Source organism: Misgurnus anguillicaudatus, chromosome 14 (genome assembly GCF_027580225.2).
Source record: "Misgurnus anguillicaudatus chromosome 14, ASM2758022v2, whole genome shotgun sequence".
Lineage (NCBI taxonomy): Eukaryota > Metazoa > Chordata > Actinopteri > Cypriniformes > Cobitidae > Misgurnus > Misgurnus anguillicaudatus.
The window spans coordinates 266,456-285,069 of NC_073350.2; the positions used below are offsets into that span (position 1 = coordinate 266,456).

The window sequence follows — 18,614 nt, forward strand, 5'->3', positions numbered from 1 at the left end:
TCTGCAGAACATAAAAACCACACAGACAACAAACTCCAAAACAAAGACAACAACCATACAAAGACACATACTAAGAGAGGGAGCATTAGGGTGAGGCCATAGAACCACATCAATGGTCACAGATGTACTTGTCCATCAGGTGGCGAGCAAATAGTCTCAGTGATGTTATGGTCCTGATATACTGTGGGATCTCATTCCAGGCTTTGGTAAGCACATGAAAAAAAGATCTCTGTCCATAGCTGTTCCTAAAAGCTGGTAAAGGCAAAAGTCCATTTGTGACAGATCTAGTCATACGTTCAGACCTTGATCTGGGTTTTGGAACCAACGCAGTAAGCGCTACTGAATTTGATAATACAGGTTTATCCCGTGGCTTATTGTGTAGTTCTGAAATGTCAAAGCATTTGACAGGGATAATGCAAAACAATGGTGAGTCCAGCCTGGTAGCTTGTTGTGGATCTTATGAGCTCTATTATAGAGTCTTATTACTTGTTCAAGGATTTCATTTGTTGTAAGTGACCAAACAGGCAAACAATACGACAGAGTGGACATAATAATGGCATGAAGATATGTTTTTGAGACAGAAAGAGACAAATATGGTCTGATTTTACTATAAACAAATAACTTTTGATTGAACTTTCTGGTTAGAATTTGTACATGCTCACAATAAGTGAGATGGTCCTGTGCTTATTTCTGTCAATGTTCTGCATGAAGATCTGCATGAAAGGTTTCTACTTACTTCACGATTTGCGGTGCGGCCGGTCGCAGTCTTGATGTCAAACGTGCGGGTATGAAATAAATTGATGCTGATGTCGGATAAAGTGTTATTTTAATCGCGCGGATGCGGGTTATCAAACAGGACTGTGCATGACTCGTATAAGGGAAATGGAATGACAACATGAAAATTATAAAATAGCCTACATGTTTATATTCTGTATTAAGCCACCATGGGTGCTAAACTTGCGGTGTTAAAGGGACAGTTCATCCAAAAATTAAAATTCTGTCATCATTAACTCCTTCATTTTGTTACAAACCTGTATACATTTCTTTGTTATGAGCCCCGTTCACTTCTATAGTAGGAAAAAAAAATACTATGGAAGTGAATGGGGCTCATGAATGGTTTGGTTACACATTCTTGAAAATATTTTCATTCATGTTCACCAGAACAAAGACATTTATACAGGTTTGTAACAACATGAGAGTGAGTAAATTATGACAGAATTTTCATTTTTGGGTGAACTATAAATCCGATGCGGTCAAAAATTAGGGTACACCTAACTTTTAAGAAAAAATATAAGGCGCACCAGTGCAAAAAGTTAGTGTAGAGCCCTGCATTTTAATGCTAATTAAGGCCTTATTTCATACTACAAAATTTAAGACGTTTTAAGACTTTTTAAGGATCCGCGGACACCCTGGTTATGAATTTTCCATTGCGGTGTGAGGATTCCCTTGTGAGGATGATTCAAGTGCAGCCACTTGGGATTGACAGGATCACAGAAATCGCATGTTAATGCAAAGTGTATTAGCTGGCGGCAGTAATTTAATTATCATAGTAATGCGAATGGCATCTCAACTATTGAGCGAAAGAAATTATCCCAAAAACGTACTGCATTCTGACGTACTGTGTTAGCATTTCAATCAGCATTACATGGATGTAGGAAAATTAAGACCTGTTTAAAATTATTTTAAGACCTAGAACAGCAAATTTAAGACCCTGCGGAAACCCTGGTATGTTATCTACTCACACAAATTGTGGAATCATTCGCCTACACTCCCCATAAGGCTTTCACAAACACATTTTTAAAGGATGCAAAATATTGTCTGATATCATTATTGACAAGATCACAGACATTATTAACATTATAATTTTTTTCTGCCAATATCACAGACCCCTGACTGAAAACCCTAATCCAAATTACTGGACGACAAATCAAATGTGTTTTTAGGACTTACCCCATCCATAAGTTCCATCACCTCCTTTAAGGTTGGAGCGGCTGAGGGTGAGAGAAAACCCGAGCTGTCCATGATCCAGGTGGACACATTGGAGTCTCCAGAGTTGTCAGCTTCGCTTTTAGGGGTTGTTGGAGCTTTGGGAGATGCAGTTTTGGTAGAAGCAGTGTTGCCTTTCTCATGTGCATCAGAATCCTATAAATATATAGAAGAGAGTTAGAAATTAATGTTACACTGCCAAAACAATTCAGTAAACATTTCATTTTAAGGTTAAAGGCACTCTAAGCGAATTCATGCGTTTTAGACCATAAAACATTTTTTCTTACATACAGCAAACATCTCCTCATTATCTGCTTGCTGCCTGTCCGCTGATAAAACTGTAAAAAAAACGCGATCTCTGTAGACAGCCCAGACTCTACAAACTTCAATATAAACACAGTGGCCAAACCTGCACCACGAAACAAAACAAAGTGTTCCAGCCAATAAACGATTTTTGGGTTGGGCGCGTTCATGAAAGCACGGAAGGGAGGGGGAGGGGAGGAGTTAACTACGCTCAGTTTGTTTGAAAACACATTTCAAAAATCAACACACAGATTCACTTAGAACACCTTTAATTCTTCAATGCTTAAAATTACTTCATGAAACGAACAAATTGATCACACAAGTATCAGAATACATGGAAACTCATTTTCATTAGATTCATCATTTGTGTATATGAAAGTAGGGATGCTCCAATCAAGATTTTTGCAGCCATAACAAAGTACCGATTTGTTGTCATTGTGATCGACCGATACCAATGCCGATACAGATTCTTTAAGCTGATATGCAAGCTCTTTGATGACTGTAACTGTTAACATTTTTTCTAGATAAAGTAATATGAAGTTGCATTTAGAATATTACTTGCAGTAATTTGATAGCCTATATTATCGTTTTAATAGAGAATCAAATAAATAAGTACAACAAATATTTGAAGAGTTTGGTTCCAAAACGCGATAAACGCCATTTTTGGAAAAAAAAAAAAATCAGTATTATATCAGGTCAGTATTTAAAAGTAAATAAATAAATTTTACACAAAATCCAATATCCGCCGTGTTATTCTGTCATCTTTTCTCCCTTTTTTCCCAAAATGCGATAAACGCCACACCTCCTTTTTTACAGAACGCAATAAATCCATTCCAGAAATTACAGCGGACCATTCACGCAATGTAAACAAACATGGCGGTGCGCCGAGTACACGGAGTCCTAGTTTTCGTCATCTATTTTGTACTTCGTGATCAACAAATAAAACAAAATAATACTTTAATGGCATTGTTAAACCTGTGATTGTTTTCTGTGACGGGAAAGATTGTCATCAACATCTAATAATTTACGCGAAGCACTCGGGAGACTGGTGCTTATCTCCCGACAGCACCGATCAAGTTTCTCATGCTAACACATTGACCCCAGGGGATCTTATGAATAACTTTACATTATTTTACTCAGTCAACGAAAATCGAGCAGGACCAAAACATTTTACAGCTGATCGCTGTGAAAAATGCTAAACAACGACGTCAAGTATAACCGCTGCAATGACAGTGATCTTAATATGACAAAGTAAGTGTTTTGATTAATAACATTAATGTTTATTTTTTATCAGTGTATATCACTGTTCAACTAAATGAATATATCATGGCAAAGATGAATGCACATTTATACATTGATTGAATAGATTTACAGCATTTTTTTTTTAAAGTCATGGATTTATAGCATTTTGTGGAAAAAAATAATTTGTTTTTATAATAAATCTTTGAAAATCAAGTTATGGATTTGAATTTTTTATGTTTTTATAACCTAAAGATGCTATGTGAAAGTTTGTAACAGAAAATAGTGGTTTTCATCTTGTCACTTTCTTGGTATAGAAAACTTTCTTCTGCATAGAGAAATTTAATTATGCCTTTAAAAAGGCTTATTTCTGTTGAGTGAAAATTAAACACTTCGCAGTCTTTACTGTAGGGTTGTGCCGATAGACAATAGTATTGCATTTTGACGATCGTCAGACATATTGCTAATAGCGGGCTTTCATGACGATAGTTGGCGATAGTTATTATTATCATCATAGGTTCATATTAACAGATGATCATGTGCGTTCAATGGCACCGTGCAGATTGATCCGCAAAAAAACCCGCGAGAACGATTAGAAAGCATGCAGAGCAGTCTGCTCTCGCAATACTTTGATATCATACACGCCATCTGTTTGCACAGCAACACACGTCACAATTGATGGACAACTATGCCAGGGAAGACACAGCATTCTGTCTCCAAATGGAAAAGAAAAGTCCAAAATAAAACCTGTGCATCACTTTCAGGTCAGTTCACAAGCCTGTAAAAATGTATAGCTTTGACTGCTGACATAACCAACTCATCTGCCTGATTTTAATAGTATAACAGTGTACCGATTTATATCAAGTAACTTTAATTGCTTAAATGACATTGTACTGCGTTGCGCTTGAACCATGATAAACATATCTGTGCTAAAGACATTCAATGCGTATAGAAATCCTTGAAACGTCAGCTGGGCCCGGAATAAAAAAAAACTATCCGAAACTTGTACGAACACTGGCGAAGTGCATTTGGCACAGAAATACTCTGTAACACGCACAACTGCTTTTTTGACACTTTACCTCAGACCTGCAAACTCCTCAGAGTAAAAAAGGTGACAGTGTCACACGCACAGGGCTGGGGGGGGGGGGCGTTACCCCAGCTCTATTTTTTGTGTGATTTTAATGATTCTGAGCATGACTTAACAAAAATCAGCATACTTTAATCAAAAATCAATGTTAAAACATCATTGAAGCTTAAGGAGAATGACACATTTAATATTTTACAAATGTTTTTATTTACAACTCACAGAAATGCCTGGAAGTGTTGTGAAGCATGACACTGAAATAAAAAATAACAAGAGACAGAAATAAAAAAGCTTCGTGCGACAGAGCCACTTTGTCCTCAGCCGGCGTCTGTGCAAGGTTGACGATGACGGGCCATTGTGAATGGCAGTGAGTGCTCCACCAAAGTGCCCAGAACCTGAAAGTAAATTAAAATCATTAAAATATAACCTTGCAAACTATCATACATACGACTAATATGATAAAACCACATGTCTCCCATACTGTATGGCTGATATGCAGTGAATATCAACATACATTTCTGTTCAATAATAATAATAATAATGCATTTTATATGTAGGGCTCCTTACATTGAATAAACAATCTCAAAGTGCTAGTGTTCATAATGTAAATTCAACTAACAACACAATGTAAAGATTTCATTGACAGACTTTGATGCAAACTGTAGCCCTTTATTATACAGAAATTTGCTGTTGGTGTATTAGCCTAGGACAACACGCTCGCCAGATTGTTTTGTCTAAACAGCCCTGTTGTTAAAAATTACTGTTTACCAGGTATACAGCCACCAGGAATTAATGGGGCTAGGCTAAATCACATTCACAACGCAATGTACAAAGATTACGTGCAAGCATTGAAAAAAGATAGGTATGTATTAATTAGTTTAAGTTGAGGTAAGAACATAGTAAAATATTGAAAAATGGTGGGTTTTCCTTTAACATTACTCTCGCATCAGCTATTGTGTAAACAGTCACATTTACCTACATCACGAATGACTGCCCACGGAAGCGCGCACCGCAGCCACCGTAATGAAGTTACTCAGGGTAAGGTTAGCTCAGATTTAGAGTAGTAGCCGTATATCTCGGAACTCAGGGCAGAGCACCCAGGTAACGATAAGCCTAGCTAACAATCGTCCTGCTAAGTTAGCTAACATTAGTCATTTTGCTCGAAGCATAGGCAAACTTTATGCAAGGTCTACGTTTGTGCATTACTCTGCGTAGACTCGTTCCTAAAAATACAATATAAGCGGTAGCTAACGCTAATTTAAATCAAGCAAACAAATAGTTGTTGTTTTTGGTACAAAAAAAGTTGACTTACCTTGAATAAGATGGTTCCTTCACGGTAAAAGTGTCCATCAGACTCGCGTGGTAGCCAGGTGTGTCTCTCATCCAAAGGACCGCGCTGTCTTCAAGAGTTGAAGGAAGTGCTAAGATTCCGATTGGCCCAGAGAAGTGTCAATTATAAGAATTATCCAATAATGTTTGGCAATTCTAGCCCGCATGGCATTCAGATAAAGGGCAGCCTCCCGACCCCCCCCCCCCCACCACCACCACCTCAAAAAAATAAACTCTCCGGTTCCACGCGATTCACGTGAATGACCCAATTGACCAAGAAAATGGCGATTGTCGCCGAAAAGCGACAAGTTTGCAGGTCTGTTACCTATGTTTAGTATGATGAAACAACTCTTAAACACTGTTAATATGTCAGAATGCATAAAATACAATTGAACCACCCCTTTAAGACTTTTTAAGGCCTTAAATTTAACTTTCTGAATTTTAGACTTGTTAAGACTCCTCAAAAACCCTGAAAACTTGACTAGACTAAGAGAGTATGAACGTGACTAAAACTAATAAAAACTAAAATGACAGCTTGAGACAAAGACTAGACTCAAATGAAAACAGGCCTCCAAAAACAACACTAATGTGAACGGCCATTAATAGTTTTAATAGATCTTCGCCTTTAAAAACCCAAATCAATATATCAACCAAAAACCCCAATTGCAGTTTATAATTTGTACTGAAGTATGCTAGAGAAAATACCTGTTGCTGAGCAGTCTCTTCAGGTAGTACCTCTTCATTCTCTGTTTGTTGGATTACATGCAGTGTAGTGTCCACCCCAGCATAATAGCCCGTTTCAACTTTACGCTTAATGGTAGAGTTCCAGTGGTTTTTGACTGCGTTGTCTGTTCTGAAAAAAAAAAAAACAAGTTTATTTACTCAACTTCACAAAATCTAACATCTGCCTACTTGAATAAAATAGTCACAAAATTGCTCTGGAAAAGATTCTACAACGATTGGCTTGCTTCACACAATCTAGCAGTTCTCATGGAAATTAAGTACCAAATTGATACAGTTATGGGTTCAAATGTTTACAATAAACCTGTTAACACAGCAAGACCTGTCAAATACTACACATGCACAAACAATCGGCAGGGATGGTCGCAAAGAACAAACAAGTCTGTACAAAGCCCATCCCCCCCAGAGGATGTCATTCTTTAAAGAGTAACTAAACCCTAAACCAACTTTTTTTAGTTACTGATCTGTAAGAATGATGCTTTATTAGTGCTGTTCATTGATTTTAGTAAGTTTTTTGACATTTGGATATAAAGTGTTTCAATACTACAATATATGGTGTAAAAACGTCTGAATGCTGCCCTCTTCAGGTTGAACGGTGGCTACTGCAGTTGAATTTTCCTATTGGATGTTGGGTCCAAAAAATGACTCGTGACGTAAGCAGGTTCAAGCTCACCACGCCCTTGTTACGATCTCACCACACACTTGGTACAAGCTTAGTTCGTCCCTTCGATCTCTGTTGGGATCTGCCCACTTTTCTTGCATTTTTCAAATATTGACGACTGGCTCTTTTTACCAGACGGTGCTAGCGCAGGGCTCGCAAAATTAAAAAATCCCTGGTAGCTCTTTGGGCAGGCACTCAGAGTTTTTTGTAGCCCGAAATTAATGCAAGTAGCCTGAATAAAAATGACATTAAAAATAATGATGCAGGTCACTCACTATAGTGTGAGCAAACCATGAGCCGGGCATAAACTTTTAAAAACAAAGGTCACGTATAAAATAGAAAAGGCTACATACAAGGAAAAGAAACGCTACTCTGTGCACATACAAACCACAATACAAGGCCAAAACTTCAAAACTACACCAATAAATCCCCGAATCGGGCCATTAATTGCCAAGCGCAGAGGAGTGATTGAAAGTTATGTATGGCATTATGTTTTCACTTGCTCGGCCCTTCTCCTGAGGTTTCTGAGTCGAGTAGGGGAATACTGTGAAGCCCAGACAGGCGTCAGGGAGATGGCTGGCGCAGTCACGTCCCCGTCTCCCCTTTACTCCCTTGCTCGTCCGAACTTCAATAAAGCACGATGGGTATAGATTTGTGGTGTTAAGCCCACTAGTCTGGGGCGGGACTTCAGTCTTTAAAAGGGTGTCACTGCACCCATTTCCAAAACATTCGCCGTCCCGTGCATTTTTCTCATTCTCCCTAAACCAAACTGTGCAGAGTCTTTCACTAGGATGACGTTGTATCTTCAATACGTATATGTACATGTGTGTGTATGTATGTGTATATGTGTGTATGTGTGTATGTATATATATATGTATGTGTATATATATGTGTATGTGTGTGTATGTGTATGTATATATATGTGTATATATGTATATATAGATATGTGTGGATATATATGGATATATGTTTGTGTATATGTATAGGTGTATACATATGAATGGCCCCTACGCTAATTGGGTTTTGTTTTTCTTTCTTTATGTCTCGTCCTCCTCTCCGAGGACAATGAGACAAACAGACCCAGTTCCGGTAAATGTGAAAGTCGGCACACCTCTGACCCACCGGCAGACCTTCAACGTGATGCCCAGCTGATGCATGACCAACGACCACCGGCAGAACCCGCTTAACCTCCACCTAATCTCCTTAATCGTTTCAATATAAATATATCTCCCAAGGGTTTTTCCCTCCTATGACTTTTTTTTTTTTTTCTCCTAGGGGGTTTTTCAACCCGGGGAGGCAGCCCTCTTGGGCTTAACTTAGCACCATCTTCTTTACGTTACAATAGCAATACGCACGCTTATAATGTTGATTCATAGCCGCATCAAATTTAGCTGCTTGTGCTATCGTGTATTATGTTGTGCTATCTGTCGTTTTTCTGTGCTTTTCACTTCTTCTATTAATGTAAAGCTGCTTTGAAACAATCACCAATTGTGAAAAGCCAGTGTTTCCCATACATTGATTTATTTGTGGCGGCCCACCACAGAATCAACACTGGCCCCCACAAATAGAATTTTCATGATTCCCCATTTACATTTTTATTTCACTATTTAAAACAGCTTAATTCGGCTTAAAATATAATTTGATATATAATACAGATCAAATACAGATACAGATCAAAGAGTAGAAGTGAAACATATTTCAGGTGCCAACACTAGATCAAATGCAAACACGACATGATGACGTCACATATATGCTAATTAGCGGGTGACGTCATCACCACCACAGTCTCTCAAAATCCTGTGGGAAACACTGAAAGCGCTATATAAATAAAATTGAATTGAATTGAATATAGTGACACCAGCCAACCACCCTTCACTTTAGTCAGTGTTGTCACTCTTGAGTTACTTAGGCGGTAACAGTGAAATTGTGTCTTCACAACATTTTTACACCTGGTATTAAAGGGATAGTTCGGCCAAAAACGATATTAAACCCATGATTTACTCACCCCCAAGCTGTCCGAGTTGCATATGTCCATCGTTTTTCAGACAAACACATTTTCGGATATTTTAGAAAATATTTTAGATCTTTCTGTTGATTAAATGTAATGTTACGGGGTCCAGCAATAGTCCACGACCTTCAAGTCCAAAAAAAGTGCGTCCATCCTTCACAAATTAAATCCAAACGGCTCCAGGATGATAAACAAAGGTCTTCTGGGGGTGGTCCGTGCGGTGTTGTTGTAGAGATATCCATGTTTGGAATGTTGTTAACGTAATTGGCTACCTTCCAGTAACGCCGCCATCTTAGAGTCATCCGCATTCAGGATGAGCGCTTACGCAGCATACAGCGGTTTCTCTGTTGCTGCTCTGTGCCCCCGCCCTCCGAATTTGTCATACGTGACTAAGAAAAGTGCATACACTACGCTAATACTCTCTCCTGAGTCTAAGATGGCGGAAGGTAGTTAATAACGTTAATAGAATAATGAGAATAGTTTGCAATGTTGGCTATTATGCACATACAAATGATTTATTTTTAAAATTACAAACATTAAAATTTAAAGACATAGTGGATCTTAAGACTACACAAATTATGTATAAAGCTAAAAATAAAGTACTCCCTAATAATATTCAAAAATGGTTTAAGGAAAGAGATAGTAGATATAATTTAAGAAGGAGAGGAAATCTCTCTCAATCAATGGCACGTACTACACTCAAAAGCATGTGCATATCTGTCAACGGGGTGAGGCTGTGGAATAATTTACCTACAACAATTAAGGAAAGCAAACATATTGTGCAATTCAAAAGAAGGTTTAAAATGTCTATATTAGAAAAGTATATAAATTAAGGTGAATATGGGACAAATATTTCATTTCCTCTTTAAGTGGTTGATCTGAACATCATATAGTTTGTTTCTTGCCATTATGTATATATTTAAATTATTATTTTTTATATTATATTGTGTGAGTTATTTTCAGATAAATGTACTTCAAATGATTAAGCTTTTTCTCAATAGGATAAATCATGATATTTTGCAAGAGTAAATAGTAGCTGTTTCAAAGATAGTTGTGTAAAAGGGGAAGGTAAATATAAGCTATGCTTCTTCCTTCTCCTTTCTTGTTTTTTTTTTTCATTTCTTTTGAACATGTTGAGATTTTTTATTTGTTCATTTTCTGTTATAATATGTTTGGTTACTATTGATAATGTTCTGAAGAAGAAAAAAAAGAAAAGAATAAAAATTCATTCATTCATTCATTCATTCATAACATTTTAAATATGGATATTTCTACAACAACACCGCACGGATTGCCCTCAGGGGACCTTTGTTTGTCGTCCTGGAGCCGTTTGGATTTGGTTTGTGAAGGATGGACGCACTTTTTTTGGACTTGAGGGTCGTGGACTATTGCTGGACCCCGTAACATTACATTTAATCAACAGAAAGATCTAAAATATTTTCTAAAATATCCGAAAATGTGTTTGTCTGAAAAACGATGGACATATGCAACTTGGACAGCTTGGGGGTGAGTAAATCATGGGTTTAATATCGTTTTTGGCCGAACTATCCCTTTAAGACGCTTTTGGTCGATTGGATTAAAAGTGGACGAGAGAGACAGAAACCTCATTCACACAGACCTCTGGTCCCAGAAAATACCCGTAAAATTGCCTGTGTGAACAAAAACTCGTTCCGTTAATCTTCTGGGATCGTTGCCGAAAAGAGGACCTAGTAAGATACGCGGGTAACCCTCTGTGTGAACAAGAAGCCGCAAGAATGCCGTAATGGGCGTGTCGAAAGTGAGGACGCGCGCCATCATCACAACACAAGTTATGGTTCAGCTCCTTACAACGAGATAACATGCATATAAACATTCATCACGAGAAATGTTGCAAACTCTCAAAATGCGGGTTTTAAATGCATATAAACAATCACGATGAGAAATGTCTGAAAACTGTATTAAAGCAGAAATCAGGGAGCTTGTCAAATATCCACTCTGAAGCTGAGATCATTCACCAGCATTAGAACGGTGCGTCACGCGCTCCTTAATAATCTTATCATAAACACAAGTGCACGCGAGTGGTTCTTGGAGGGAGAAATAATATATAATATGCAAACTTCAGACGCTGTGTAGAAGAGAGGGCGGGACTTTCCGGGACCGTCACATGCCGGATAAACTTGGCAGTGTGAATGAAAAAAAATCTAACTATTCCGGAAAAATCCAGGATTCATATGCCGTGTATTTTACGGAATTTGTGTGTGAAAAGGGCTACATTTACACGCAAGTGGGAGAAATGACGCGTTTCAATTGATGCGCAGTAAAAGTAAAACTAAAAAGTGAGCACACACTCAAACGCAATTTTAATACCCGATGCACGAATTCCATACCAGGGAACTACACTGCGACCATTTTGGTGACCTTTTGAAACGTCATTGCGACCCTAATTTTTACTGGGTCGCAAATGTATCACTGATTATTTTTGTACCTACCTTATGTTTTAGGTTATATGCTATGATTTACTATGAGCATTTATTAAAACAGAAATGTGTATTTTAAGTATACGTTTTACAACGTGCTCTGAGCCTTCAACACGGTGAGCGTTTGCGTGCTTTCTGTTTCTCAATGAATTGGGACGGTGCGACGCGAAGCAAGTTTCACATTGTATCCTTCCATGTGTCTGAACTTGAGCAGAGTTTTACCATTAGAGGTCTTCACAGAATACCCGTGCGGTTCCGGGTTATATTTTAAATGGTCAGTCGCGTCGGGGTCGGTCCTAGTTTAATTACTTCGGGTCCCAAGTGATTAATATTTTTGTAAAGCCCGAGTCGATCGGAGAACTGGCTCTTGTTACGACCACGCGCTGCATTTTCTTTCTCCCATTTTTTATAATCTTATTATTAATAAGCCATATATTTTTTTAAAAGGTTTGCACAGATATGGTAGAAAAAAGCAATGCTAATGTCAAGCATTACACTGAACGAGCAAAGCTCAAGCTGACTCAAGATATAAAAACGCAAAGCTGTAAGTAAAGTCACCTATCACCGGACCGCAAGTAGACTTTTAAATCTGAGTGGATTAAGCTTTTTTAATCGGTAAGAGAGAAATAGAAAGATCGAGCAGAAGCAGTAAAAGTGCTAACTAATCTAATAGAAATTATAACCATCATAACACCAGTAACATTTATAATCTATAGACCTGCACTGTCTATTAATATAGTATACATAGTATTGTATATATTGAGTTTGAATATAAAGTGGTCATCTAATTGCTTCATATATCAGTGCAAAAACAGCAAAGTGTTTTTGTGGTGCTTTGACAAACAGTGTCAGCTTTGTTAAAAGAAAGTTTGGGGTGGTTAGATTAACAAACTATAATGTGAAATTAATATTAATGTTAAATCAATTCTTTGTCACATGTATAGTGGAAAAGGTTAGTGTAGTTCCCTGCATACAACATAATTACTAGGGCTGTAGCATACACACATCTCCCGATACGATACACGATACTCGTCTTGCTGTATGATATGTATTGACCTGCTCGGCCACCGATACGATATAATCCGATACACTAACATCATTTTCTGAAAGATTTAAAGGGGACAAAGTGTTTTTGGTGACACCTTGTGAGTGCTCCATTTACTTGGATTGAATTAATTTGAACTGAAAACTACAAACATCAATTACACATTATATGTCTCTGACTGACAGAGAGTCTACAGCTTGTGTTTAATAAAAAGGCAATCCCAACAAATATGCCTCTTAAACAGAACTTGTGTCATTTTGGCATGTGTCTTAAATACATGGGACATTATAAATAATAAAGAATCAACAAATAGCATGCTATATCATTGCTTTATTTTCCAGCAGGCCCGTTGACATGAAGCTGTACTAGGGCGCAGGCCTCCCACTAGTTTTTCTTTAACATTATTAATATGTTTTATGCCAACTTTACGTAGTGAACTAAACAGTAATTTCATATCTGACAATACAGAATAGTACACAAACATGTGTTGATTTTCTCAGCAATAATGCAATTCTTGACTATGGTTACGACTGGTTGAGCATATAGTTTGTTTTACCTCCTTCATCATCTATACTTTCAGCTTCCATTTCCCTGCTCTGCAAAAAAAATCTGATGTACATTTATGGGAGCCAGTAAGGATCGAGTCAGAATACGATTGATATTATTTAGAAACTTACTTTAGTTTTGTCATGTTTTGCAGCTGCATGCTACAAAAAGGAAACACAGACGATCCGCTTGCGAACATTGATTTCTGCGTGCTGCTCACGCCAGTTTGTCTTTTCTGTTAAAGTGCGACTGCAATGCGTTTACATTGAGTGCAGTACGTAGTACCCGATACTTTTTTTTAGTACCACCTCGATTGGGGTTCCCGAGTTGATACCAAACGTGACGCGAAAACACAGCAGATCACTGATCGCAACGCAAGTGCACATTATGTGTGTATTAGGTAAGGAATAATTGACGACGGGCCATTGAATTATAAGAAAATAATGCACACCAAGGTGGTAATGCACCTTTTTGTCCACTTGCGAGTTATCAAAACGCAAGCGGTAGAAATGACGCGAGACGGAGTAATGACACGTTTAAACTACGCGCAGTCGTGCACTTATATATCACTATATGGGATTACTGCTGCTTGTGTTGTTAGTAAACATGCTAATTTCAGAGCAATTAATTTAATAAGCTCGCGCAACTTTACAGCCTCGCTAAATAAAAGAGGCGGAGAGAAGACGCTTTAGTTTTATAAAAGTCTAAAGTTTGCGCCGAACACTGTGGGTTCGTGTTATAAAAACGTTGTGCACTACATTAAACAGTAGCCTACATCAGTATGTTGTCAGACGGTGACAACATGTTCTTAACGGTGTGTTGCTAACTCAGTGTTTCCTCTAGGATTTTTCCCAGCTGTGGCGGCAGGGGGCGCCCATGATGATTATAAATGTACATTATTATTTTTTAAATGTAGAATATAGGCTACAGTAAACTAGCATGTATTTTTTTATAATTTTCATGCTGTCATTTACTTTTCCTTATATTTATAGCATATTGCTTTTCTAGGTTTGATCTAAACTATATTTTGATAAAAAAAACATAGGTACATACGTAGTACGAATATTTAATTGTAGTTTTAATGTAGTGTGCATTGCAAGTTCGTGCTCATGTTTAGCGTTACAGTTTCCTGATGCAAAGTCATGCACAGTCCTGTTTGATAATCCGCACCGCTGTGATTGACAGAACACCCAGACCAGTTATCCGACATCAGCAGCAATTTTATTCCACACCTGACCCGTTTGACATAAAGACTGTGACCCCGACCTGTTCACACCGCAAATCGCGCAGTTAAATAGAAACCTTTAACGGTCTTCAGACAGATCTTAAACACAAATAAGCACGGGGCCATTTAAAAACAAGTCGAATTTTGTTCTTGGATGTTAGACCCGCATTTTACTCTTATCTATTGAGTCCCGACCTGCATCTACAACGCATATAACACGTTAATATTATTACACTCGTTACATCAAATATTAAGAGTTTCACCTGCGGGTACCCCGACCCTGCTGTCTGAAACAGATGAAACCGTCTCACCGTCTGCCTCAAGTTTTTATTAGCAACGTCCTTCTCTTCCCACGGGAATAATGTAAGTTTCCTTCCAAACAGATTAGACTATTAATGTTTTGCAGTCGCATATGAGTAGTATTCAGTATTTAGCCTTTTGTTTTTAGACAAATATCTTATTTAATGTGAAACTTAATGTGAGTGTCGAAGAACGGAAGATTGACAGCTGAGCGGCCAGCAGCGCGCTGCGCTTATAGCCTATATTCTGAATAACTAATGGCCCGATAAGTTGATAAAATGAGTACAGTGATTACAAATGAATTTCCAAAAAACTCGTAATGTGTTAAATCGAAAGTTTAATCATGTCTTTTCTCGCAGCCCTGCGCTGCGTCCGTGTATATGCGCCGGTGAACAGCATACGCGTGATGACCTTGCACCTTAAATTACCCTAAATTTATAAAGATAAAAGTAAAACATCATTCGAAATGGTGTAAATGGTGTAGTTTTATTTGTGTAAACTCACAATAAGGGGAAAACCTTGTTCTTATTTAAAATCATTAAAAACAGGACGTGCCTTCTGCTGCTTTGGTTTTAGAGCGCATAACAAAAAAAGAACAGAAACTCAAAAATTTTTTATTCGTTTTGTCAATTTAATAATTATTTAAGTGTAACATATTTCGGCTTATTTATTTTATTATTATTTCTCAAAACAGAGACGTAGCCTAATCATCATCTGTTGCAAATGCACGTTTTCTCAATGAATGAATTTGAATGAATTACGGTGGAATCCCGGCACATCCGAACGCCAGAGGGCGCTCCCGTGCAGAAACTGCCTTTGTGCCACACAAGAAGTATCATTACAAACGCTATTCCAGGAAATGTCTACACATGAATATTTATACGCTGTTCTTCAAATTGTTTCAGGTATTTTCATGATAATGAAGAATATTTTGAATGATTTTGTTTAACGAGTGTTGCTTTTTTAAATGCACGTTATAAACGACTCTGACTCATAATGATTTTAGATTGATAAGGACTTCCTACTGACCAAATGCCGTAATACAGGCACAAGCTGTGCATAAAACAAAGAATCGCAGCCTTGCGATTCAGAATCGATTTCAGACAGGCATTTTTAATGAGGACCGCGATTGAATCGTGATTGAATCGTTACATCCCTATCTGTTGATTTAAATCTATTTGTGCATGAAACTAAACCCATGGAGGAAATTATGATATTTTAGGAGATTTATTTATAAATGAGTGAACAACGCGAATCCAGAAAGGAATTTATTTCTAAGACAGCCAGTCTGGCAGGGCGGACATTTCGGTAGATGTTATTTTGCGAGCTGCCGCCGTGGGTTTTCTCTAGAAGGGATACAGCAAATGCAGAAAAGTTTAGGATTAGATTTGGAGGTACGATTATTAGGATAAAAACAGCGGCTCTGGCTAAATGAGATCCAAATACATCCTACAATCCTGTGAAATTTTGGGTTTTAGAGTTGGGTTTGGTTGAAGGATTAGGATAAAACAGTGCTCATCCGTCGAGATTTCGTTTGCTGTATCCCTTCTATCCACAACCGCAGGCGTGGCGGGGATGTTTTAGGCGTGGCGGGCTGCCACGGTAGAATGTATATAGCGGAAACACTAACTAATTTGTGAAGTACATGACTTACTGTAAAGCTAATAAACAATAACTTCATAAGTTTCCAATATAACATTATTCTCGTCAAAACTTTTATGTATTTTGTTCTGTTTGTATTTTAAAGTTAATTGTAATAAGTCAAGTTTACTGTTTAGTGCACTGATATCAGACTCATTTTGGATAATAACGTTGATTTAACTTTTTGCCTATAGTACATATCTTTGTCACGTCAATATAAGTGTTTGATCACCACATTTGTGGGTGATCATTGCATTGCATTGTATTTATTTATATATAGTAGGATATTCTGTTAATGTATATAGTGTATTCTATGTACAGTACTGTAGTATAATTCTGAATCGGACAGCCGATCTTATTACATCCATTTCACGCACTACGGCTTTTGATCAGTAAGTCCTTATTGATCTAAAATCACTGTTAGTTTGAGTCGTTTATAACATGCATTTAAAAAAGCAACACTCGTCAAACATAATCATTACACATATTCTTTATTATCATGAAAATACCTGAAAAGGTTTGAAGAACAGCAATATAAATATATCCTTCAGCCATTTCATGGAGCTGCGTGTCATCACAGCTGCGTGTGTATTGTTCTTCGTTTACAGCGCATTTTGAGTTTCTGCACGAGAGCGCCCCCTGGCTTTTGGATGTAGCGGCATTTCACCGTAATTCATTGAGAAACATAGCAAGCATTATCGGTCGATCGATCGGAGCATCCCTACCTTTAAAACTGTGTTTAGACGTCCTCCCTTGTAAAACAAGTCACAGCAAGATAGAGCGAGATGAAGAACTATTTTGTTATTCTCGTTATTCGTTTTGACATCTCTCCGCTTTGAAGAGTTTAAAACTAGTGCTATGATTGGTCGAAGCCTTCTTTTTCCCAACAGGTTGCTGCCCAATGCGGTTACACCAATAGACGAGTTGCCTAGTGCAGTGATTTCCAACCGCCGGTCCGTGGACCCGTTGGTACCGGGCTTTGAAATTGTCCCAGAATATTCCCCGAATTATATTTTTATAATAATAATAATTGTCTTTTTTAAATGCTATGACATGTCATGTTATTTAATCCAAAACTTAAGCAATAAGTCAATTAAAATGTTTTTCTTTGAGCACCTTGCGCCTTGCTTAGCAACGCGTTGAGATGGAAGTGAGACTACATTAACCACAATGCAACGCGTTCATTGAGAAAACTCTGATAAGGGGAAAGGAAGCCCGTGACGACACAATCGTTGTAAGCCTCGACAGGTGTGCGCGTAAGAGTTCGGGGAGGAGTTTATGAATGAAACGGCGTGAAGGGTGAACCGAAGAAAGTTTTTTTACGACTGAAGTTACAGATATATATATATATATATATATAAAGGCTTCGAGGACATTCAGAACAGGATCCCGCTGGCTGCACTGCTAAGAGTTTTGGAACACGCTTGTTTATCACATCGCAGTGTTTAACGGTGCTGAAAAAGCTGACGTGATTATTGCCGCGATGCTGCGGAAAAGAAAGCAGACCAACAGATTGCGGTGGTACTGAGATGTGCATGCCGGCTGCTCTACAGTGAAGTGTTGGGATATTCATTATTGCCAATCCTAGAGGACACTTTCCCTGCTGTGTTTGGGCAAGGCGGCTTTTCTGAAGCAGTATATGAACTATCAGTGCATCTGACTTCAGGTAGGACTGAAATTGTGTTAGATTAAAACTGTCTTCCTTCGTCACGTGAAAAGTCAAGTCCCTACAGTTAATTTGACTCTGAGATCATGCACACACGCGAACACAAACACTGACGTTACTCTATGATCCCTATGAACAATTAATTGTGCAAACAGTCTAAAAAGGAACTCTTTAATATGCTTTATTTCATGAGATGTAATATTGAGATATTGTGTGTTATTATGTGATATAGGAATTATGATATTTGTTTTGATAATATGACTAAAATGAAAATATTTGATTTATATATATTTGGTATCTGAAAATGTTTTGAATGTTTTTGTTCTTAAGATTATTATGATTTCATTTGTGGTGTATTTGGAATGAACTTATGTTTACTTTTGA

General features: G+C 37.8%; 1 protein-coding gene across 1 annotated transcript in view; it reads right to left on the bottom strand.

Annotated features, from left to right (window-relative positions):
• The window catches only part of mybl2b (v-myb avian myeloblastosis viral oncogene homolog-like 2b), a 77,509-nt gene that overhangs the window by 54,372 nt on the left and 4,523 nt on the right, over positions 1-18,614 (bottom strand). Inside the window, exons 6-7 of the mRNA XM_055184019.2 lie at positions 6,647-6,794; positions 1,951-2,142 (exon numbers count right to left, since the gene is read on the bottom strand). Coding sequence (XP_055039994.2) covers positions 1,951-2,142; positions 6,647-6,794 — 340 coding nt within the window. The remainder of the gene's footprint in view (positions 1-1,950; positions 2,143-6,646; positions 6,795-18,614) is intronic.